The sequence below is a fragment of the Schistocerca americana genome, chromosome 2 (assembly GCF_021461395.2).
Source record: "Schistocerca americana isolate TAMUIC-IGC-003095 chromosome 2, iqSchAmer2.1, whole genome shotgun sequence".
Lineage (NCBI taxonomy): Eukaryota > Metazoa > Arthropoda > Insecta > Orthoptera > Acrididae > Schistocerca > Schistocerca americana.
The window spans coordinates 891,589,147-891,614,195 of record NC_060120.1 but is presented as its reverse complement, the minus strand read 5'-3'; the positions used below and the strand labels follow the sequence as shown (position 1 = coordinate 891,614,195).

The window sequence follows — 25,049 nt, the reverse complement described above, 5'->3', positions numbered from 1 at the left end:
AGTATATAGAGGGTCTATACAGGGGCGATGTTCTTGAGAACAATATTATGGAAATGGAAGAGGAAGTAGATGAAGATGAAATGGGAGATATGATACTGCGTGAAGAGTTTGACAGAGCACTGAAAGACCTAAGTCGAAACAAGGCCCCGGGAGTAGACAACATTCCATTAGAACTACTGACAGCCTTGGGAGAGCCAGACCTAACAAAACTCTACCACCTGGTGAGCAAGATGTATGAGACAGGTGAAATACCCTCAGACATCAAGAAGAATATAGTAATTCCAATCCCAAAGAAAGCAGGTGTTGACAGATGTGAAAATTACCGAACTATCAGTTTAATAAGTCACAGCTGCAAAATAATAATGCAAATTCTTTACAGACGAATGAAAAATCTGGTAGAAGCTGACCTCGGGGAAGATCAGATTGGATTCTGTAGAAATGTTGGAACACGTGAGGCAATACTGACCATACGACTTATCTTACAAGAAAGATTAAGGAAAGGCAAACCTACGTTTCTAGCATTTGTAGACTTAGAGAAAGGTTGTGACAATGTTGACTGGAATACTCTCTTTCACATTCTGAGGGTGGCAGGGGTGAAATACTGGGAGCAAAAGGCTATTTACAATTTGTACAGAAACCAGATGGCAGTTATAAGAGTCGAGGGACGTGAAAGGGAAGCAGTGGTTGGGAAGGGAGTGAGACAGGGTTGTAGCCTCTCCGTGATGCTATTCAATCTGTATATTGAGCAAGCAGTAAAGGAAACAAAAGAAAAGTTCGGAGTAGGTATTAAAATCCATGGAGAAGAAATAAAAACTTTGAGGTTTGCCAATGACATTGTAATTCTGTCAGAGACAGCAAAGGACTTGGAATAGCAGTTGAACGGAATTGGCAGTGTCTTGAAAGGAGGGTATAAGATGAACATCAACAAAAGCAAAATGAGGATAATGAATGTAGTCGAATTAAATTGGGTGATGCTGAGGGAATTAGATTAGGAAATGAGACACTTAAAGTAGTAAAGGAGTTTTGCTATTTGGGGAGCAAAATAACTGATGATGGTCGAAGTAGAAAGGATATAAAATGTAGACTGGCAATGGCAAGGAAAGCGTTTCTGAAGAAGAGAAATTTGTTAACATCGAGTATTGATTTAAGTGTCAGGTAGTCGTTTCTGAAAGTATTTGTATGGAGTGTAGCCATGTATGGAAATGAAACATGGATGATAAATAGTTTAGACAAGAAGTGAATAGAAGCTTTCGAAATGTGGTGCTACAGAAGAATGCTGAAGATTAGATGGGTAGATCACATAACTAATGAGGAGGTATTCTATAGAATTGGGGAGAAGAGGAGTTTGTGGCACAACTTGACTAGAAGAAGGGATCGGTTGGTAGGACATGTTCTGAGGCATCAAGGGATCACCAATTTGGTACTGGAGGGCAGCGTGGAGGGTAAAAATCGTAGAGGGAGACCAAGAGATGAATACACTAAGCAGATTCAGAAGGATGTAGGCTGCAGTAGGTACTGGGAGATGAAGAAGCTTGCACAGGATAGAGTAGCATGGAGAGCTGCATCAAACCAGTCTCAGGACTGAAGACCACAACAACAACAACAACCATTGGCGACTGACCTATCATTATGATCAACATTTCACTCTGAACTTAGGGTTTCATTGTCATTTACATCTGGTTTCAACAAGCTTTCTGTTCCCAATACTATCTGTGCATTATAAGCTTCAGTAAGCGATACTAATTCTGGGACCTTTCCTTGGATACTCCTGCAGTTTACTAAAATCATATTAATCTTTTCTATCTCTGATCTGTGAGGACCATGATTCTCTGAGGTCACTGTGGCTGATTTGACAGACAATTAGTCTTTACTCCCAAGGGAGGTGTTCTCTAACCTAAAAAAGCCCCATATGCACACCACATGTACTTCACTACCTAGCAGCTGCTTCCTGTGTGTAGTGCATGCCTGACCTACTAAGGGGAACCCTACAATTTTGCACCTGATAGTAGAGGTCGATAAATTCGCATCCGATACCATCACAGAGCCATCTGAGCCTCTGGTTTAGACCTTCCACTCTGTTCCAAACCTGAGTACCACAATCAACCATGGGTATGATGCTACAAATAGACAGCTTAGCCTGCATGCCGCATGCATTGCTAGTTGCCTTCACCAAATCAGCCAGCCACAAAAGGAGTCAAGGATGGCCTCAGAACCCAAGTGGCAGGCATCATTCATGCTGATTTATGACACTACATGCAGCCGGTTGCAGCCAGGGCCTTTGATAGACTCCAGCAGGGCCTACTCCACATCATGGATGAGACCTCCCAGTAAACATACCAAATGTACATTGGAATTCTTTCCTGCCTTGCCTGCTGTCTCTCTGAGGGGCTCCATCAGCTGCCTAACATTGGAGCTCCCAATGACTAGCATACCCATCCTTTGTACTTGTCCAGACTGGGCAGGAAAATCGACCGCTGGCCCAACAGAAGAGACATCCAGTGCTGGCTCAGAGTTATCATCAACACTGGGTAGCACCTCGTAGCTGTTGCTAAGATGTAGGGAGCCAGCTGCATGGCCTGCTCCCTCTTTTGCCTTCCGCCCAGTGATACGCAAACCCACCACTGTCTACCACCCACTCTGGAGTGAGGACGGACCGGTCAGATGTTGCGTGTTGGAAACCGCAGTGACGTCCCAGCCACCAAGGGACCCCAGTGGCACCAAATGTGTCGCAGGTCTCGTCACTGCTGCCCCGACTTAACCGCAACTTTGAGCATTAGTTAGAAGCTTGTCGATGGTAGCCAATGCAGCTTCCAGCTGTTTATGGACAGAAGCCAACTCTCCTTGTGTTCACTCACTACATGCACAGCCCTAACCGTATCATACTGTGTATAAAATAGATACCAGGTCTCAAATGGCGCTACTGAGTTTGAAAATATACGGAAGGAGAATAAAGTAACACTAAAAGTTGCTGTGCAGATTTCTCACTGTACTCTGAGACCACATGCCATTAAACAGAAATAAATTTCTCTACTGATGTTGATGTATTTACAGATACCTGTTATTACAAATCCTGTTCGCCATAAAGTTACTGCGTGAGATAAATAGTCAAACTAGAATGCACTGATCTAAACTGCTTACTAGCACAAGATTAAAACTCAGTGGCATGACAGAGTTTCTGGCAATGGGAAAATTTACACTAGAAAGCCAACTAGGATGGATATTCGCAAGATTTATGCAATAACAAAAACTACGATTAATTTTCTAACCACTAATCTACACAGTAAAATACACACGTACAGTTCATTTCTTTGCAGAAGCATGTGAACAAAAAACAAAGACTAAATTAATTTGCAGTTTATCAGACAAGTGCTGCTGCTGCTCTGCTGCGCATCCTCTCAGCTCGGCAGCTGCTGCTACATGTGCGCAGTTACAAATACAAATAACCATTAGCTGTATAAGGAACTGAATCTGCACTTCCCACTTCACGCAAGCGGTTGCCTTAACTGGTTTGGTTACCCATGCATGGATAACCAGGCAGAAACTTCCATACATCATCATTTCTGTGTCACAACTTGTACTTGTACATACACTATTTAATTCCCATGCAGAAGAGGATATTTTAGTTGAAAGTTGCTGCCCAGTATTGGCAGATGAATACACTATTGGAGTGATTCTGTTGTTAAGAAAAATGAGGCAATGTTCCTTTGGACAAGCATGGATATCCAAAGTGGTTTAAAATGACCACTGGCATAAAACTGGAAACCCAGTTTCAAATTCCGGTCTGGCAAAAATTTTCACTGCCATCATTCTCTTATATAGGTGATGGTTGTTCATATTCACAACTGTGAATACGTTTTATGCATTTCATAGTGACTGTAGTCACCACAATTCCTGTTTCTTTGGACATGCATACATGTCTGAAGGGACATTGCACCATTCTTCTATGTCTGAAGGGACATTGCACCATTCTTCTTAACACTACAGTCACTGGAATGCATTTATCCATTGATATTAGGCAGCAATTTTCAATTAAGATGTCCTCTCCTGTATGGGAACTAAACAAAGTGTGTACAAGTACAGATTGTGATGCAGAAATCATGACGTATGGAAGTTGGGGGTCTGGCTGTAGGTGTTGGAAGGACAGCCAAAGTAGTTAGGGCAACCGCTCATGTAAAGGGGAAATCTGGGTTCAATCCTGGTATGGCACAAATTTTAATTGCTGTCATTCCGCAATACAGCTGATGGTTGCTTATATTTGCAACTGTGAATACATTTCATGTTTTTCATAATGGCTGTAGCCACTGTAGTGCCTGTTCCTTTGACATGCATGCATGTCTAGATGGACATTGCACAGTTCTTCTTAACAACACAGGCACTGCAATATCATAGTTTGACTGAAGGAAACAAGACCTTGGAATGTAGTGCTTGGGAAAAGTGCTGTGACAGTTACCATAACCATTTAGTCAAGAAAATTTCTGATTGAAAGTTTATTCATAATGTCTAAAGAAGGATGTCTTTGGTATCTACAACTTCCTAAAACTGACCCAGCTGAAGCTGTTCCCAATTCGTATCAGTCGAGATATTTGATAATAATTCATTTACCCCATTAATTTATGACTGCATTTTGATCTATATAATAATTGGAAAAACATTTCTAAAATAACCTTATCTGGCAATTCCTCAAGCAATAATGAACACTAGTAACAGTTCATTGATAGGTAATTTGACAAGTTCCTGAGATAATTTTGCTTATTTTCATTTAATTCTAGCTGTTTTGTATCAGCACATAATTTGGGACTTCGTGGAGTGAAATTGTCATTGTGCTTGACAACAAAAACAAACAATGGTTTGATATCTGGGGTACTTTTCACTCCTGGATCCACATCTCAACAATATATTAACTGCAACTTAGAAACTTTCTTGGCATTATATCACCTCCCACATTTTACACACTGATCTGATGAGTAAGTTGAAGTTTTGTCCTGGAGCAGTGTGGTAGTTCATGCTGCAGAAACACACCAAGAAACTGTCCGATTTGATATCTTGATACAACAAAGATTTTATTATAAATGGAGATACAGTAACTTCCTAGGAAATGTGTATTTTTATTTCAATGAAACTTTAATTATTTGTTTACATCAACATGTATGGCTTTTGTAATAATTTACACATTATGTTACAACTGCATAGTACACTGGTATAAAGGCTAAAACTCACTGCTATTTGCAGGATATATGTCATAGGTTTACCTGGTTTAAGACTTGGCCAGTCAGCCCATTCGACTCTAATATCTTCATATTCAGCACCAACATATGCCAAAATGAATCGAATTGGCTCAGCAATAACTCTGATTGGAAAGTAAAATAATTTGTATTTTGGTGGCATGTCTTTCACTGTCTCTCTGAAACTACATCAGAAACAAATGTCATATACTGTCAACTGGGTTTCAAACAATCGCAACTAGGTGGGCATAATAAAACTGGGCCAGAATATATTTATAAGACTGACATGGAACTGACCCTTGTTAATGAACTGTAGAACTGCTCATCACAGAAAATGTTGAAATAGTGATTTCAATGGACCAATCAGTTCCCATCACTTGTTTGTGCATGCACATTTCCTGCACACTATGGCCCAAGTATTTCACATTTGAGTGAGAGACAGGGGAGCAGACATGTGCAGTGACCAGCTGAATGCAGTACAAAATGGTGCTCATGCATAATTACACAGCACATGTTCATTACTGAGTATTTAAAAAAACTAACTTTGAACACTGAAAAACATATTTTCTGAACAATTTATTTTGCCCACTCTGTACATTAAAAATGCTATATCACTACTGAACAGAATTACAGCATAACATATTTATCATGTACATAAATTGCTTATGCTCTCACTTTTTGTAATATTAACTTGAACTTTGTATGGATCTTACAAGAATGGCTGTTGATATACTTTCCGGGATGTGAGGTCGTGGTCCAAGAACTTTTCTGCTCCTTACGTTTCGTCCAGGACTGCGCTGGACTTCCTCAGAGGTGCTGCTCTGCTGAGTCTTGCCGACTCAGCGCAGTCCTGGACGAAACGTAAGGAGCAGAAAAGTTCTTGGACCACGACCTCACATCCCGGAAAGTATATCAACAGCCATGTCATCCGGTCGTGAAAGCCTTCATTCTACAATCTTACAAGAATGTTTTAATAAATAGTCATACAAATGAACAATTATGTTGCATTTATCCTCTTGAGAAGTTCATTGTGATGAAATGTGAGGTTTGACAAAAACTGACATTTATTAGAGGGCTATTATACTTGTAAAGTTTCATTTAAGAAATATCACTGGTCAGATTATTCTTATTTCAAATGGTACACATTTCAAAAAATCAACATTACCATATTGAAATCTTTAATTTTTCTGAAGCTAAAATGTATACTATTACTATTACTAAGTAAACCTGTTACTGAAGGAAATATCTGAAAAAACAACATTCTGGTTTCTACAAAAAAAAAAAAACTTGTGTAGTTTCATTATCAAAAAGGGGGAAATAGTGATTCTCAAAAATCTGCTCATCAAACCAGAAGCCAGCATTAGAGCTATTTGTACACTGTTCATATAATTACACAAAATAATGTCATTACCAGATGTGTAAGGGGCTGAAGCACTTGTAAAATTCCTATCTATTATATTATTATTAAATGAGTGCTCTTTTTTTTAATATTTTGTAGAAACTTTTCTAAATGATTCTGTAAATATGCACTGTTGTCAGTGCCACAGAGCAGTCACTGGTAGGCATCCACCAAAGCTAGACACAGACAAGCAATATTCATTTACAGTCAGTTGCTACCAAACCATAGCTGTGTTCATTCAGATGTCACCAAATTACCAGTAATTATTTATTCTTACCATCACTGTGCATGTTAAGACAAAAAAAGATGCATCACAAAGAAGTTATCCAAATGGGATGGAAACTGGTGGATGTTACATATACATACAAACAGACAAATGATCACAATTTCAGAATAACTTGATTTATTCATGAGAAAGAGCTTTACAAATTGAGCAAGTCAATAACAATTGGTCTATCTCTGGCCACTATGCAAGCAGTTATTCAGCTTGGCATTGACTGACAGAATTGTTGGATGTCCTCCTGAGGGATATCATCCCAAACTCTGTCCAGCTGGCACATTAGATAATCAAAATCTTGAGCTAGTTGGAGGGTCCTGCCCATAATGCTACAAATGTTCTCAATTGTTGATATGTTCAGTGACATTGCTAGACAATGTAGGATTTGGCAAGCACAGAGACAAGCAGTAGAAACTCTTAATGTGTGTGGGTGAATACTATCTTGCTGAAATGTAAACCCAGGGTGGCTTACCTGAAGGTCAACAAAATTGGGCATAGAATATCATCAACTTACAGCTCAAAAACAGTGCAGTATACTGAATGGATAACTACTAAAGGGTTCCTGCTATGAATAGAAATGGCACCCCAGACCATCACTCCTGGTTGCTACGCCATATGGCAGGCAACAGTCAGGTTGGTGGTACACCACTGTCCAGGGCATCTCCAGACATATTATCACTGGTCATCAGGGCTCAGTTTGAATTGGGACTTATCACTGAAGAAATTCTACTCCATTCACTGAGATTCTAGACTGATGAAGTGTCCTGATATGCCATGGACAGCAGTGGGATACTAACTGACTGTTGCCTGTCATGTAGCCCAACAGCTAGGAGCATAGTATTTTCATAGCAGGACCCCCATGGTTGTCATACACAGCAACCTTACAGCACAGTGGTATGTCAACAGCATTCTATGCCCTATTTTGTAGTCCTTTATGGCAAGCCATCCTGGGCTTAAATATCAACAAGATACTACCAATCCAGACACAGTGAGAGTTTCTACTGCTTGTCTTTGTGTTTACGAAACCCTACCTGGACCAGCAAGGCCTCTGGAGCTCTCCCCAATTGAGAACATTTGGAGCATTATGGGCAGGGCCCTCCAGTCATCTTGTGATTTTGATGATCTAATGACCCAATTGGACAGAATCTGGCACAGTATCTGTCAGGAGGACATCCAACAACTCTATCAACTGCTTGGACAAGGGCCAGAGGTGGGTCAGCCCCTTATTGATGGGTTTAACTTGTGACCCTCTTTCTCTTGAATAAATCGACTAAATACAATCATTTGTTTGTGTGTACATATATATAGCATGTACTGATTTCTGTCCCATTCAGATAATTCCTTGGTGGTGTAACATTTTTTTTCTTAGAGTGTATATTGCCATCCACATAAACAGATTGGACAATGTTGAGCTTGGTTAAGTTACTGACCTAATTTTGTAAAACTATGGAAAAATGAAGATGGCATACCAAATTCATCAGAACTTGCAATAATGTAGTATTTGTAACAAAATAGAAGACTGTATTTTCATGGCATAAATGACACAGATGATTTCATCATTCTGCATTTTTGTAATTGTGATTTTAATTTTTTGGTCCCATAAATTACTGCTCTGTACTTGGAATGCAGGGCACATCATCTAATATATATAAGACTGATGCAGGGTACGTTGTGCTGAGAAATAATTTTTAAGGAAAAATTTCAGTGTACTGCACTGTTTTTGAATTAATTAGCAATGAAGTTAGTCAAAAATTAAAGTGACCTACCAGATACAATTAATGTAGTTGTTCTCATATCATAGATGGTAGCACATGAGACTGCTCAGCCTTTGGCCTGAGTTCAATCCTTACTACCATCCAATGTCTAATTTTTGTATTCAGTCATTTGGTTTTAGGAAACCAAACAAAGGACACATTTGGCGACACCGTCTCTGGCAAGCAGCTTGAATTTGTGTGTGCAAAGCCCTAATTGGCTAACTGAAGTGCTTAATTAACCCAGAAACACTGCAATGTGTCAAATTTTTTTCTTAACAATTATTCCCCAGTACAACCCACCCAGCAACACCAATACTAACTATTCAGACTACTTCTGACCACCCTGTATAATGCAGTATTTCACAACATGTAATGTTAACCAGTGCATAATGATGTAATGGTTTAAAAAATATAATTTTCTGTTGTATTATCATCTTTGATTGTACCTGACTGGTTCAATAGAACAGTTAAGTCTAACACTACTTCACTTCCCATTACTAAAATTCATTATTCACTGGCCAAAGAAGCAACTTTATCTCAGCTCATGTACTCTGTCACCCTAATGTTACTTCACTTCTCAGTACTAAAATTCATTATTCATTGGCCAAATAAGCAATTTTATCTCAGCTTGTGTACTCTGCTACACGATAGAATTTTTTTAGGGTTGCACAGAAAGTCTTCTCACTTTTGATGCTTTATAATTCTCTTGGCAATGCTTGTATTGATTCTGGAGTACCAAGATTCTTTTTAAAAAATCTAGTCTGTATGAAAGGCCAGTGCAACTGTTTTCAGTTTCTTGTCTTATGGAAATAAATGGCATCATTGGTATGCAATTTTGTGGAATCTTGTTATTCAGTCACAGTGATCTTGAATATTTTACAGTGATGCAAATGTTAAAATATTAAGATCCTCAAAACAATTTCTACAAGATTATTTTTGCTTTTTTCTTCAGTATAATCTAAATGCTTTTTTCTGTGGTTTGAATATTCTTTTCATTCCTGTGATGGTAGTTTTCCTGTATACTGTGATTCCGTATTGCATATACGGTCAAAAAATCTGTGACAGACAGTGCACATGAGGTCTTGACATATGTACTGAGTCAGCTGTTATCTTGCATATAGAATTGGGCTTAACTTGTTCTTTACCTGCTGTTTCCACTTTAGCTCATTATCTCTTATTATACCTAAACACGTAACTGAAGCATCAATCCTTCCATCCAATAATACATCCAATTGTTCCTCATTTTGTTTATTGTTGAAAACTACGCATGAAGTTTTTTTCAGATTAATAATTAGCTCATTCCCCATGAGCTGCTGTGCTGTATTAGCGACAGATATAAAGTGTTTATCTCAAATCTCTCAACTGTTAGCCACATTTAGCGCAATAATATCAGCAAGAACATCTAATTTTTATTTCATATGTCTGTACATTGTTGACAAATACATTGTTGCCTCATGTTACTTAGATGAATGTACCCAGTCTGCTGCAAGCACATAGATACAAGTATTCTGTTATTTCTTTAGTAGAATTGCATGATTAATTGTGTCAAATGGCTTTGATAAGTCACGGGAAACTCTAGGAATTACCACCCTTTTATCTAAGACATGAACAATGAATTAATGAATTCTGTTAAGGATTCATTTGCTGTTTAAGTTCATCTTCCTTTCTGGTATCCATATTGTGCTTGGGTTATTACATTATACTTTATCGGGAAAGCTATCTCCTTCATTAGGTAGTCTGACATTTCATCATGTCCAGCAGACTTCTTTGCCTTTAGCTTTTTCATAACCTTTGCCACTTCCTCTTTAGTTCCTAGTTTCAAGAACAGCTAGTGACTTTGGTTTTCTGTAACTGTCATCTGATGACTCCCTTTGCCATTATGTCCATATTTTAGGTTTTCTACTGTATGTATGTAGTTATTATTCAAGATGTTGTCACTTTCTGTTTTATCTATGATGTTTTCATTTTTTCTGTGTATATTTTTTTTACCCCTCTTGGTGCTAATTACATCCCAATCTGTTTTCACTTTATTTGTTGATTTTGAAGTTATCACGTTTATTAATTTAGCTTTTGCCTTTTTTTATCAATTGTCTATACTTTTTCTGGTACATTTTGAAAATTTCAGTACTCTCCCATCATTTTATTATTCTTAATGTAGCACTCAGTTCTGTCATTTACTTCATTACCCACTGATAATTTTAGAGAATTTTTCTTTTTGTCTTTGTTTTTGGAAATGCTATAGTGAAGAAATGTGTTATAATTCCTTGAAAATCACTGTATTTTTCCTTTGTTCCTTGTGCTTGAAGAGTGTTTGCCCACTGTTCTTTCCCCAACATTTTGTGGTTGAAATTATAGGATCTCTCTCTCTCCTGTCTTCCCTTTCTGAGTTCCTGCTTCCATATACTTCACATAGTTGCCCAAAATGATTGGAAAATTCTGTTTGTAGAGTATATAAATTAGTATCAGAATTCGCAACTGTTTTGACAAATATTATTACTTCCCCACCCTTACACTCTGATCTGCAGAAATAGTTTGCAAGAACATACTTTATGGTGAAACTTCATACTTCATTCTTTTTTAATCCATATTCAATTACAATCATTTTGTCTCAATATGTTTCATTTGTAAATGTTTATAATTTTTTATAGCTAAGGTACTGCAAATGGTACTGCAGAATTTTGAAATTAATTTCTTTTTCCATAATTATAAAATATTCAGCCTCTATTTCATTATCATGTCCATATTTTTTATTGCTAATGTTTAACTTCCAGCTTTTTTCCTTCCTTTGTCCATACCATAAAGAAAATCACTGGCCAAATGTAGAAGTGCCAACTTTCTGTTTACTGAAATTATCATAGCAACTATTCCACTTGGCTTTTCCTGCTCCTATATGTAGCTGTTGCTATGTATCAGCTTCATTGGTTTTATATTTGGGTTAAATTCTAGTGATTTTGACTCTTCTTCCGCAACAGTTTTTGGATTATTATTTATTTCATGTCTACTGTGGAGATGTCAATTTGCAGCCGTTCATCATTGGTTTTGCATTTGGATTTATTTGCAGTGATATGGGTTCTTCTTCTGCAGCAGATTTTGGGTTTTCATTTAGTTCCTTTATTCTTACTATGTAGACCTCACAGTTCAGCTCATTATTCTCAGATCTCAGATCATTTTGGTTTCCATAGTTATTCTCATTGTTCTTAATGCTGAATTTTTCCCTCTCACTGATCAGCTCTTTACTCAATCTATTACACACTACTGTTTCTGCTTTCAACAACAGACGAGGAGAAACTTTTCAGAGTGTGCAAAGTCCACTGGTGGACAAATTTGAGTTTGATATTGAATCATATTTTCTGACCCACTGTACACACTTCTACAATCAGATCCCATCAAAAGGTGTTTTAAAATCTTCAATAAGAACTTTGAAAAGTAGCAGATGCAACAATAACATTTTCTCCTCTAGTATGAATGAATCAAACCACATTAAGTCCATTGGTTTATTTTATTTGTGTTATTAAGCAATGCTGAGTGCAATTTAAGACTGGTGGACTGAAGTGAAGCCAGTCAACTGTCCAAACTCTATTCCTTTTCAATATTAAAGTATTGTTTTTTTTATATATATTTTTTTTATTCCGACTGTTACATATACTGAAATCAGATGTAGAAACTTTTTTCTGTCTAGATGGAGAGTATAATAAAGAATGGATGCATATTTTTTTAAACTGTTTTTCACTTTTTTTTTAGTTAGAAGAGAATCCTCCATGCCTGAGACTGATGTATTTCTCTGCTTTCCAATTCAAGGACACTCCCTTTTCCCTGTGGACTGAGATTTTGGCCAAGTATAAAGAAACACTGTAAAATTTCAGAAATATTGAATCCAAACTCATGCCAGGAAGTTTATGCAGAAATGAATAAAACAACGATTTCAGGGAAAGATTGGGAAATACTTTGTTAAAGAACCTTTGTAAGAATTTGAAGCCTATATACAGGATCAGTGGTCAGAAAATGATTCATCTGAAGAAATACAGTATAGTAAAAGGGTAACTGACGTGAACATCAAACTCACATTATTGACTTTTCTAATGATCCTTCTAAGTGTCTTTTTACCACTTGGCAAAGTGAATACAATTATACAAAGTTGATAATATATCTGAAGTGTCAACTCTGAACAGGATTAAACAAGTAATCCTCAGATTTGGAAAAATTTGGAGATACAACAAGACACAAGTTTTCCAACAATATTAGCAGCATTTCTTGTACAAAACTCATTGCCCAAGATATTATTTGTGATTGTTTAGAGGAGGAGCCTGTTCTTGGAAAAACCATTGGAAATGAAGCACCTTTATGTTTTTGTTTCTACTTCTGATATTGAAGTGCTGTATTGAACAATAAAACGGGAAATTTCAAAAAAGTAAAAGTATTTTCCATTGTATGTTACTGAAAACTAACCAAAATGCACTGTGTCTACAGTAGCTTACACCAAAAGGCATATTGTCCAATAGTAAACAACGAACCACAATTCGTCTAAAAGGCATCACATCTTGGAAGTAAAAGAAAAGATTTACCCTGTAACAAACACATTTTTATCAACAACCCTACATAAGCATTTTGTGTAAAATTCGAAAAGATTGATAAATTATTTTTTGCAGTATAAGTTTTTTGCTTCTCCTGTAAATTTTATTTTCTGTGACATTACATGTTTCGAAAATTTGCTCCTTAGTTGCACTCCAAGAATTATATGATCATTTCTACTGAGAATGGGTTTCACATCAATTGTAACATTATCATGTTCGGTTGCTGCTTCCATTACGTGATTGTTTATGACTCATAGCTGCTACACTTTGCTAACGATGACCTGTGCCAATAAATAAAGGAATAGCCTCTCACACTACTATACATGCAAGCGACTCTGATGTCTATCACATGCTGTGACTACCATGGACAATCGAACCATGCCCCCAACATCTGGGTACATCCGCTTGCCATGGCCTGATGAAGCAGCCTTGCAGGACCCGCTGTGACAGCAGCTGCCCACAGTGCATTCTGGGTCATCCCATTCCTCCCAATTCAGCTAACACATTCCAATCTCCCACACAACACACTGTGGGTTAGGCTCTATTGATGTCATGTCAGGAATGGTATGAAGCATTGCGTCAATATGACCCATTCATCACAGTGTGTGGCAGCTTGTGCTTGCTATCCTTTTTGCAGCTAAGATGGCGGTGTATGAACTGTTGCACTTCAGTATCATTCATTCTTCAGATAGTGCTTCAGCCTCTCTCATGAAATTGGTCCCTGAGAAAGATGGTTCTGTCCAGCTCTGTGGTGCCATCTGCATGATTCATGACAGCTACCTTGTGCCAAACATCTAAGACTTCATGCACTCACTCACGGGGTGTGATCGATAGCCGAAAGACCTGTTATCAAATCCTCATGCTCCCAGATGATGAAGATGGCTATTATTACACTCTTTGGCCTGTTAGAGCTTCTTGTCATGCCCTGTAGACTCAAAAATGCAGCTCAAGCATGGCAACGAATTATTTATGGGGTGCTTGATTTCTGTTATGCTTGCTTAGGTAATATCTTAATTTTCTCCACTGATTCTCAAAGCCACAAATGACGTCTCAGACTCATTCTCACTGCCCTCTCTAACACAAGGATGACTATCAATGAGGAAGAATCGCAGTTATGGAAGCCAGAGGTAACATTTCTTGGATACACCCTCAGAGCTAATGGGATCAAACTAACATTATACACCATGCCAAACCTGTTTGCCAGCTGCCACCACCTCGAACCTACCATGACCTTCACCAGATCCTGGGCATCGACAATGTTTTACCTCTGATACTGCATGCCATGGAGGTTCAAGCAACCCTCAGTGACGTCATTGTGGACCCACAGACAAAGGGGAAACGGAAATTTGTCTGGATTACAGAGACACAAACGGCGTTTGATTGTTCTACAGAATGTCTCACGATGCCTGTTTCCCTGGAATACCCTACACCAGGTACCCAGCTTACCATCACGACAGACACGAGTAATTTGGCTATCAGGGTAGCCCTGGAGCAAGAGCTGACAGGTGATATGCAATCCTTCCATTTCTTCACCACCCAAGAAACTCACAGCCTCTGAAATGAAATGGTCTGCATTCATTAATGACTGTCAACCCACAACAATTTCTGTCTTATTTAATGACAATTCCTCCCAGCTCAAAGCTGAACGCTGATCAATTCCTACTTCAGATGCCAGTGTCCTCTGAGACTTGTCCCAGCAAAGGCTTCAGTTGCTCCTTTCCATATCGATGCAATGTCCAATCTCTGTCTCCACAACCTCACTCATTTGGGAGATCGACAAACAATCTGGCTTGCCACTGAGCACTGTGTTTGCCCAGCCGTTAGGCATTATGCCGAGCACGGACATCAGCATGCCTCAATAAGGTGGGCCACCACACACAACCACTCCTTGGCAACTTCGACATACCGCATGGACACTTCCTTCACATGCACTTGAACCTTGCTGGATCTCTCCATGACTGATCGCAGTTTATGCAGAGTGGAAGCTGTGCTAGTCACAAACATCACAGCAGGATTCATGGCCTGAGCCTCTCTTATGGCTTGGTTCTCACGTTTTGGTTGCCTGGGTACCATCTACAACATTCAGGGCAGTATGTTCGAATCTTAGCTCTTCAGAGCCCTCAGTAAGTTCTGCAGCATATTCCGCCATCGTACCAAGATGTATCATCACCAAAGCAATGGTCTCGTGCAACGATGGCACGACAAAACGAAGGTGGCATGGACTGAGTCCCTTCTGTGGGTGCTCCTCCCCGTCTGTATGGAGTTCAAAGATGACTTACATGCCTCGCTCACAGAAATACTCTACAATGGGACTCTCACACGACCAAAAGAATTCGTTCTACCTACTCCCAGGCCCAATTTGATGGAACACCCCATGTTGGTGCAGCATATGAAGAATCTGTAATTCTCTAATGACTCCCCTATCTGCACATTTGGCCCAAAAACCACTCATCCACATGAACCTTGCAGTCTGTGTGTATGTCATGCTCCACAATGACACCATTCTGGATGTTAAAATGGGGTAGTCACTCCATCAACACTGATGTAAATGGTACTTTCATTACAGTCTCCATCATCAGGCTGAAACCTGAGTGGATCCTCTCCACTTTGGATGACCCAATTGTTCTTCAGAAAGATGACACTTGTGATGACTCACACCTAACAGTCTCACAACTTACTGAACCAGTGTCTATTACAGTCAACATCCACAAAGTTCGACCAGACGAGGTTGTGGCAAGACTCCCTGTCCCTGCTAGTCACTATCAAACTGATGTGTACCTTCCACTTGCTGCCAACTGTAAAGTCTACTGCTGTGTCCTCCCAGCTTTCTTCAGTGGGCGAACTCACTATCGTCCTGCCAGCTAACTCTCCACACCTCTCACCAGCCACGGCTATGCCATCACCACCTCCACTGCCCCCACATGGCCCACCACCATCGACAGCAGGAGCAGATCTCCTCGAGCCCCCAGTACCTCATGCCACGGCGGGCCTCATCACCTCGCACCACGGCTCGTGCCATACCATCTGTGTTCCATATCTAGGAGACAGCCACTACAAGTTCTGGCAGCACTCACTGCTCGATGATGTCGACCTTACAGCACACCATCCGGTGCTCTGCACCCTGGGGGGGGGGGGGGGGGGGGGGAGCAGGTGGTGGCCTCTGTGGCGACACCGCCACAAATTTGATCGCTGCTAACTTTGTTACTGGAAGAGTCGAATACCCATGACTGTGAGAGGCATTTTGCACTAGAATATATTATGAGGTGTATCGTGCAGTGTGTGAATAAAAGCTTTGTATCCATACTTGCTGAGAAATGCAGCATTTCCAAGATTACTTTCTGTCAATTTTCTGTTTAAAACGAAAATAAGAAATGAACTATGGTTGTAGTGTAATATCAGTATCTAAAAAATTTCATTTCCTTGCACTCGTGAAAACACCTTTGAAATTATGAAACAGTTGTACAAAGTTCCTGGATAGTTTCTGTATACCGGGTGCAGCTGCTTTGTATGTCTAATGCACGATTTTGTAAATGTCTCTATGGCAATACCTCCTCATTGCTCTGTAGACGGCTATTGTTTTCGCCTAGCTGTCAAAAGCACTGCCAGCTTTCAGGGATTTCCGTAAGTTGACTCGACTGTAGCAGTGTCGTGGCAGTAAAGAATAAATGTATTAAAATTTCGTGCATGATGTGGCATTTCTTCACGCATTTCAGTGTTTATGACGTCACATTTGAAACTATGTATCGTACAGTGATATGTTCGTGTATGTACACTCAGCAGCAAATGTGGCTAGTGCCTAGGAAATATCTTGCGAACAGATATAGTAGCAAAGAAGAAATAATGCGGCAGTTTTTCACGTATCTCAGTGTTTATTACGACATATCTTCCAACCTAGGTGTCATAAAATTATATAATTTGTGCGTACGTTAAGTGGCATATGTGGGCATTTTCTGCAAATTGTATTGCAAATACAGTAACATAGAAGTAACAAATTTAAACGTCATGCACAACGCGGTAGTTTTTCAAGCATCTCACTGTTTATGACGTCATACCTCCTGAATTATGCGTGGTACCATAACATTAATTCTGTAGTCGCAATTAGCGGCATACGTTGATACTGTCTACAAAATTTATTATGAATACAGTTTGTAGCACAGAAGTCATAAGTTTATGATGCAGCAGTTTTCACGCATTTCATTGTTTATGATATCATATCTCCTGAACTCTGATGGATTAGTGGTTCTTACCCCCTCAGCGATTGTTGCCTGACAATAAGGCATCTGAGTAGCAAGTTTAGTTGAAATTAGTCCAGTGATTCAGGAGGAGATGTAGAACATACACATATACATACACACATCCATTTTTATAATGGACCTGTGTACAGATATAGAGTCCAGTGTTTTACTGGTGCATTCACATATCTATACAAGGGAAACTACGTAAATACACAAGTACTTGTAATGTTCCTTATTTGCACAGTCTGATTCTTTTATAATCCTCAACATCATGCCACTTTAGTTTCTCTGAAACGCGATCGAAAACGACAGTTTGCTATACGATGTATACTAGGACGATTTTCTTGACAAATTTTGTCACTGCTGACTACTTCCGGACGATCCAACACTTTTCTAATGACATCGCAAGGCCGCAACCGCACTCAACATGATCCTACCCCTCTAGAGTGTAGCGTGTGCTTAGGCGTACGATGCAGAACTACTAGGGACCGTCCAAAATCATTCGATGAAACATGAAGCAGGAAAGGACGTTTATGCGTGTTCATCCCCCCCCCCCTTTTTTTGCGGCCTCCTGCGGCGTGTGTACGGTGAGGATGCGACAGTGAAACGCACGTGAGTAAAATGACGATGGATCCTTCTACGAACCGCCAGTTTGGCAACACGATTGGTGCCACCTGCGCACCTTCGTTGGACACTTTAAAAGGTCGGTGAACAGAGAGATGCATCTACCCTCCAGCCAGAGGGACAGCACTTTCGACACACCTCTGATTTCGCAAGCGGCCAGCAGGCGCTAGTGTGGAGTGGACTGTTTGTCTCGCCTGCAGATAGTGATCAGTGAATGAGTATCTCTGTACGGGGACATTTTTAAAGTGCGCAAGGCAAAGGTGCTTGAGTGGCACCAAGTGTGTTCCTGAACTGGGAGGTATTAGATGGACCCTTTGGCATTTCATTCATATGCATGCCAATGGCGCAACCCTCCGTGCACACGCCACAGGAGGGCGCGAAAAAGGAGGGATGAAAAACTATTAACACCTTTTTCTACATCAGATCACGTTCAAATTGAGCCGAATGATTTTGAACGGTCCCTAGTGGCTCCACCCTGTATACGAAAGCAAAACTTGTGCTCGCACTACACTCCAGAGGAGTGAGATGACCTTTAATGGGATTGCAGCCTCACGATGTGCTTAAAATAGGGTTGAGTTGTCCAGGAGGTATTAGCACTGGCAAAACTTGTCAAGAAAGCTGTCCTGTTCTACATCGCACGGTGAAGTATCATTTTCGAGAGCGAAAGGTATGAAAATGGACGCCCCTATGGAAGGGGTGTGAGCCGTGGCGGGGCTATCTTTGGTTACGCACTATCGATTCCCTGTGGCAGAAGTTTGTCTTTGGAGCCTGGGCCGGCTCAGGATATAGCGGGCAGTACGGAGGGAAAAGGAACAACAACGTTGGGGTGTCCCTCCCTCTCTCCATCTCCACACCCTCCATCTCCTTTCCCAATACAACTTCCACCGTCTACCCCTCCCGGATGATGAGCTTCGCCCTGACATCTACCCTTCCTACCAACTCTAACCCCCTCTTCCTGCCTCCTCCTCAGGGCTCCCTCTCCTCCCCCCTCCTTCTGAGCGGATTTTCCCCTCCTACTCCCCCTCCATCTCTTGTGTTTTCTTTCAGTGTCTCTGCACTCCCTCCTGCCCTGTCTTCCCTTTTCCTCTCCCGCCCCATGTGTCTCCTGCCCTTTCGTGAACCCACGGTTGCCCCTCCTCTCTTCATCCCGCCGCTTCCCCAGCTGCCACATGCTCTCCCCTCCTTTTCCATCCTCTCTGACCTTTCCCTCGGCAGGTCCCACCAGGTAGTTTTATTCTTCGTCGTGTGTGCTCCAAGTGGGTTTTAAGTGTGTTGTTTCGGAGTGTTTTTTACTGTGGCCAACTTTTAACCTGTGTATGCGCATCCAGTGTCTTCTCTGTGTTTTAAGAATCGCCAACTGTGTTTTTTAACTTTCTGGTGACTTTTTTAACTGTCCCCAATGAACGTCTACATGCCAGTGTATTTTTGCCTCCATTTTCTCCCCTTACTCTGTTTTATGTTCCCCTTTTTTTATCTCCTTATGTATGTATTATTTTATTCTTGTTTTAGTTGTCGTGTCACTCGGCTGAAGAGCGGCGGAAGGGCGCGTATTAGCGAGACGTTGGAGAGACGACAGCGAGCATGGTGTACCTGAGTACAGGCGGTAGTTAAGCGCTTGATCGTACTGGGGTCAGTAACAGCGGGCCGGCGCTGTGGCTTCTTGGCAACCTCGTGTAGCTATGCATGTGCTCGCTTCCGTGAAGGAACACGCTGTTACTATCGGACTAAGCAACGTCTGGCGTCTTAGCCACATCGATCCAGCAGCTGGCATCAAGTAATTCAAGTCCTACCAACGATTAGTGAAATATAATGATTGCTCTTGAGGCAGCAAAGCGTTGCAAGGACTGTGATGTGACATTTCATGCCTCTTAAGTGTGTGCTTCGCTCCTTAATAGTACTGTTCTTACTTCAGCTGGCATGTGTCTAAAACATTGATAGGTGCGCGCAGCCTTACCGAACGATCCATATTCCGTGTCTAAAGATTGCCGTGTGCTACCTTACAGGCCCACATGAGGTGCTCCATGTGATGCTTGTGTTTTAATGAGCCAGTTTCGTCTGCATAATTCGTGTAGGTGGTTCTGCTTAAAAGAATAAAATCAGTTTTATTATTGTCAATTTTATCGAAGTAGTTTTCTGTAAAAGTTTGAGTATTAAGATGAAGGAAGGGTTCTTTGGTTCAATGTTGTCGCTTCTGATTTATGTTTCAGAGATCGGAAGCAGTGGGCCACCGAAGTGTACGGCCTCCCCTTTTAAATTACTAGCGGGCGTAAGGGCGGTGGACTTCGTCTGAGCTCGCGTGTGCTGTTTGGTTCCGATTTCGGTGTTCTGAAAGGGATGGAAGTACAAACGGAGTCCACATCTTAATTCGAAGATAAGTACTCAGTCGCCTCCACAGTTCGTGGCCAATTCACGGCCTCACAATCTCGGGCCTCAGTTATTTTATAAGCTGCAGTTTTCTAAAACTTCTGGTGGCTCTGCAAGGTTGCCGGCGTTAAATGGTTTAAATATTTGTCTTAAGAATTTTGAGGGATTTCTAGAAGAATGTGTCTTAATTGAAACCGTTTTCTAAAATTGCGGTGCAATTCAGCCTTAGTGGCGTATGTCAATTTTGATGGGGAAATAACTGGGTTCTTATTGATCAAACTGTCTATAACCTTGTAAAGTTGTTTGCTAATATCTCGCCCGGGAGGGGCGGTTTTTAATCTACGTGGAAATAACAATTGATTTCCTGGTTATTTGATGTAAAGTTTATTTTAAATGATTTACTTGGCCCAAGTGGCGGTTTTTTAAATGTTTGCAGAGAGATTAATTCGCTTGTGGTTTCATATAACAAGCAGTTTGCCCTGAGTGGCGGGTTTTTAATTTTTTTTAAAGAGATTAATTCATTTGCGGTTTTATATAACAAGCAGTTTGTAAAGTTTGCCTGAACGGCGTTTCTTAAAGAAATTATTATCTGATTTATGATTGTAATTCTCTTAACGATTTATCTATGATGCAACTAAATATGCTGAAATGAAATGGTCACTGTATGGGTCAAGTCCTTCCACTCCCTTTAATATAAAGGTTAAGGAAATTGGAGTTCAAAATAGAAATAACGTATCAGGTTGGTTTCATTGATACGCTTTATGCCAACTCCTGAGGTCTTTTTTCGTATTGATTCTGTTTCTACGTATCCCTGGGCCAACCGTAGGAAACCGTCGGTTCTGACGTCCATCGCAGAGGCTTAACGAAGGGATGAAATGTTGGTAAGAGGGCGTGTAACGACCTTCCCATCCTGTGACACGTCCGCAATGGCGTTGGCCGAATTGTGGTGAAGTTTGTATCCAGTGTGAAATCGTTAATGCACGTTACATCTCACACGATCTTCTGAGCTCTGGCGTTCTATTTGGATATGTAGACACCTTGCTCTTTGAACCGTCGCCGAGCCCAAGAAGGGTGGCGTTGCAGGGCGCCACGCTTTTGCACCCTTACAGAAGAAGATCGAAGGCACCTTTGAACCAAATTTCAAACTTCTGCATCGCAATAGGAGACAATTGCGGGGTTCAAAGAAGTGATCGTTTAATTGTGTTGCGCACTGTAGTTATAATAATGATTCCAGTAACTGGTATTCTGTCAGGGACATCATTTAAAATTACAGTCTGCTTATCTTTGATAAAATTACTTAAATGGCTTTTCACCATAAATGATGACATAATGTATTGCATTTTACGAGTGGAACTGCTTCACCCAGGCAGGGGAACGGGTGAGAGATTTGATGCTTATCGCTTTTACAGACCAGACGTGTGCCTGTTACTAGCGTCCGTTACGAAAAGATGAGTGTACTAATTAGTCAATATCGACAAGTGATTTTCAAATAGTGAATCTGTGTACTATGAAATCGATCGCAGAAATGGGCTTTTCTGCATGTGCGACGTTTACCAAATACTACAACGGATTCGATTGCCGGCGGGGCCAGGGATTTTCTCTGCCTCGTGATGACTGGGTGTTGTGCGATGTCCTTAGGTTAGTTAGGTTTAAGTAGTTCTAAGTTCTAGGGGACTGATGACCATAGATGTCAAGTCCCATAATGCTCAGAGCCATTTTTTTTAAAGACGTGTTACAACTGATCAAAAATGTCGCAGCATCAACGCAATCTCTATTCCAGCCGAGAAACTTTCGTGTTGCCCTAACTTTCTTAACAGGTGCAAATACGAGGTGTCACGTCCCTCGTTGTTTGTCCTCCCGGCTATAGAAACGAGAACGTCTCGTAAGTTTGCGTCACGGAAATGCTGAAAAACTTGGATTGGCAGACTCATGAACATAGACGCCAATTATAACGCGAAAACCTACTTGCAAATTTTGGAGAACCATTGTTAAGTGAAGAATCTAGAGATTCTTCGTCCCCCTACGTATCGCTCCCATACGGATCTCAGAGATAAGATTAAAATAATTACGGCACTCGCAGAGGCACGAAAGCCGTCATCTTACGCGCGTTCCATGCTCGATTGGGACGAGAACAAACCATAATTTGTGGTATCGTGTTAAGGACCCTCTGCCATGCACCTCCCAGTTGTTTAAAACATGCAGAATGGTGCACCCAGAGAGGGGCAGTGGAAGGCACTCAGCCACTTCGCAAAAGAAGAAAAAAAGTCTGACGAAGCCAGGGCGTATAATTATATTGACTATACAGTAGCACGTGTAAACATAATCATCTGTCATGAAATCTTAAAAATATTTTGGCGTCGCTACTGTCGTCCTAAAAACTGAAAATGTCAGATGTCTTTTCGGTTTGTAAAAGCTTCCATTGGCGCTGTAAGTCAGTTCGCTATGTTTTTTCTCATGTTACTAGTCAACGAAATAGGCCCCTAATGAAATGTACAATATCTATTAAAAATGAGATTATTTAATTCTCAGCACTAGTAACCAAACTGGCGTGTATCCCGAAGATAAAATCACGTATTGTGCACGAATATTTGCTAGACCAGAACAAACTGAAATTTGTGGTAAGGACTATGGGATCAAACTGCTGAGGTCATCGGTCCCTAGGCTTACGCACTACTTAATATAACTTACGCTAAGGACAACACACACACCCATGCCCGAGGGAGGACACTAACCTCTGACAGGGGGAGCCGCGCGAACCGTGACAAGACGCCTTGACCGCGCGGCTACCCCGGGCGGCAGACCAGAACAAGGAGGAGAAAATGTCCTCCATACATTTCGAATGGTTAATACGAAAAATAGTTCAAATGGCTCTGAGCACTATGGGAATTAACTTATAAGGTCATCAGTCTTCTAGAACTTAGAACTACTTAAACCTAACTAACCTAAGGACATCACACACATCCATGCCGCGGCAGGATTCGAACCTGTGACCGCCGGTTGCGCGGTTCCGGACTGTAGCGTCTGTAACCGCTCGGCCACCACGACCGGCTTAATACGAAAAGCCGCATCGAGATAAAAACAAACTTCGATATACGTTGGTTGCTGCTTCTGCGGTTCATTCACCTGTTTCAGCTCTTTACATGTTTTCAAAAGCGTGCACAGTGTATACAGGATAGAAACTTCGATTGAGTGTCTAGTTAATTCTGAGTGTACAGGATGCATCTGTTACAAAGCAGTCTCAACACTTATCATTAACCTTGATGTTACGTCTAGCATCAGACTTAATTCTTATTACTTACTCTATTCGAGTTCAGACGCTGTCCCCTAGTTTAATGCGAGAGCTTCTTTCACTGCGTAACGGCAGACTACTGTGTAAGATAACTCTATAGCGAAAGATGCATGGAGCGAGTGGTTACGATCGGCTCGTGGCTCATTGGCTGCTGGGACAAGCCCCGCCTCCTCCTTCTCACAGAGCAGCCAACTTACAACCTACAAAATAATCGAACATGTAACAGGTTAATGGGTCACAGAGTTTGTCTTTAAATATGTCTGCTTGTGTCTGTATGTGTGTGGATGGATATATGTGTGTGTGTGTGTGTGTGTGTGTGTGTGTGTGTGTGCGTGCGAATGTAAACCCGTCCTTTTTTCCCCCTAAGGTAAGTCTTTCCGCTCCCGGGATTGGAATGACTCCTTACCCTCATACCATGCATTCATATGAAAGAAAATAGTTGTTGCTCGAACCAACACTGTTTTCACAATGGCTACTTATTGCTACGGCAACATCACGCAACTAAGGTTGGCAGTGTGCGTTTAGCCAGTTTCAAGGTCAATACGATTCTAGCGAACTGTGACGCCACTGACAGCAAATGAAACATATTAGATTTTCCTCCCATTTCCGTTACGGAAAGTGCCTATCTGCATACAAGTGCAGACACGATAACCCGTACCACAGAGTCGATGCGATAAAAGTATCCCTGTATACCACAAGACAGTCTGCTCTGTTTCCTAACTTCCATGATTTCGAAATTCTGGGCATTTAACGTAGCCTATCACAAACCGATGGTGTTTACCAGGCACGAGAGACAGTACAATGCGCCCGATATCCGTGGTAAATGAGAGACGGGAAAGAACTCTGTGCCGCAGGGTTTTCTATGTAAAATGCATTAGGATTTCTCTTGAGCCCTGCATCTTTGTCGCTTGGAGTTCTTTTTCCTGTCTTTTCAGTATCGGAAAGAGGTGGGAGAGGTTATAACTTCAAAGCACGAACTCAGATACAGTTTATTTATTTTTTTATTTATTTACTCGTCTACTTCCGTAGGACCAAATTGAGGAGCAACGCGTCAGTACATGAAATTACAACATAAACGTAATAACAGATAAAAGTAAACGTTCATTGACCTTAAAAAAGTCAGTCCATAAGTTTAAGTAAACGCTATCAACAATACAATAAAAATCAGCTTAATTTTTCAAGGAACTCCTCAACAGAATAGGAGTGGTCAATGAGAAAACTCTTCAGTTTCGATTTGAAAGTGCGTGGATTACTGCTAAGATTCTTGAATTCTTGTGGTAGCTTATTGAAAGTGGATGCAGCAGTATACTGCAC

The 25,049-nt window shown here is 40.8% G+C and overlaps 1 protein-coding gene across 2 annotated transcripts in view; it reads right to left on the bottom strand.

The window, feature by feature from the left end:
* Positions 1-23,901, bottom strand: part of LOC124595420 (glutathione S-transferase-like) — a 55,310-nt gene extending 31,409 nt beyond the window's left edge. Inside the window, exons 1-2 of one of the 2 annotated variants that reach the window (XM_047134151.1) lie at positions 23,746-23,901; positions 5,250-5,407 (exon numbers count right to left, since the gene is read on the bottom strand). In XM_047134151.1, the coding sequence (XP_046990107.1) occupies positions 5,250-5,385 (136 nt within the window). In that variant the 5' untranslated portion in view covers positions 5,386-5,407; positions 23,746-23,901. Of the gene's footprint in view, positions 1-5,249; positions 5,408-5,519; positions 5,648-23,745 lie in introns of those variants that run through there. The other variant, XM_047134152.1, reaches the window with a different exon arrangement.
* Between the last annotated feature and the right edge of the window lie 1,148 nt (positions 23,902-25,049).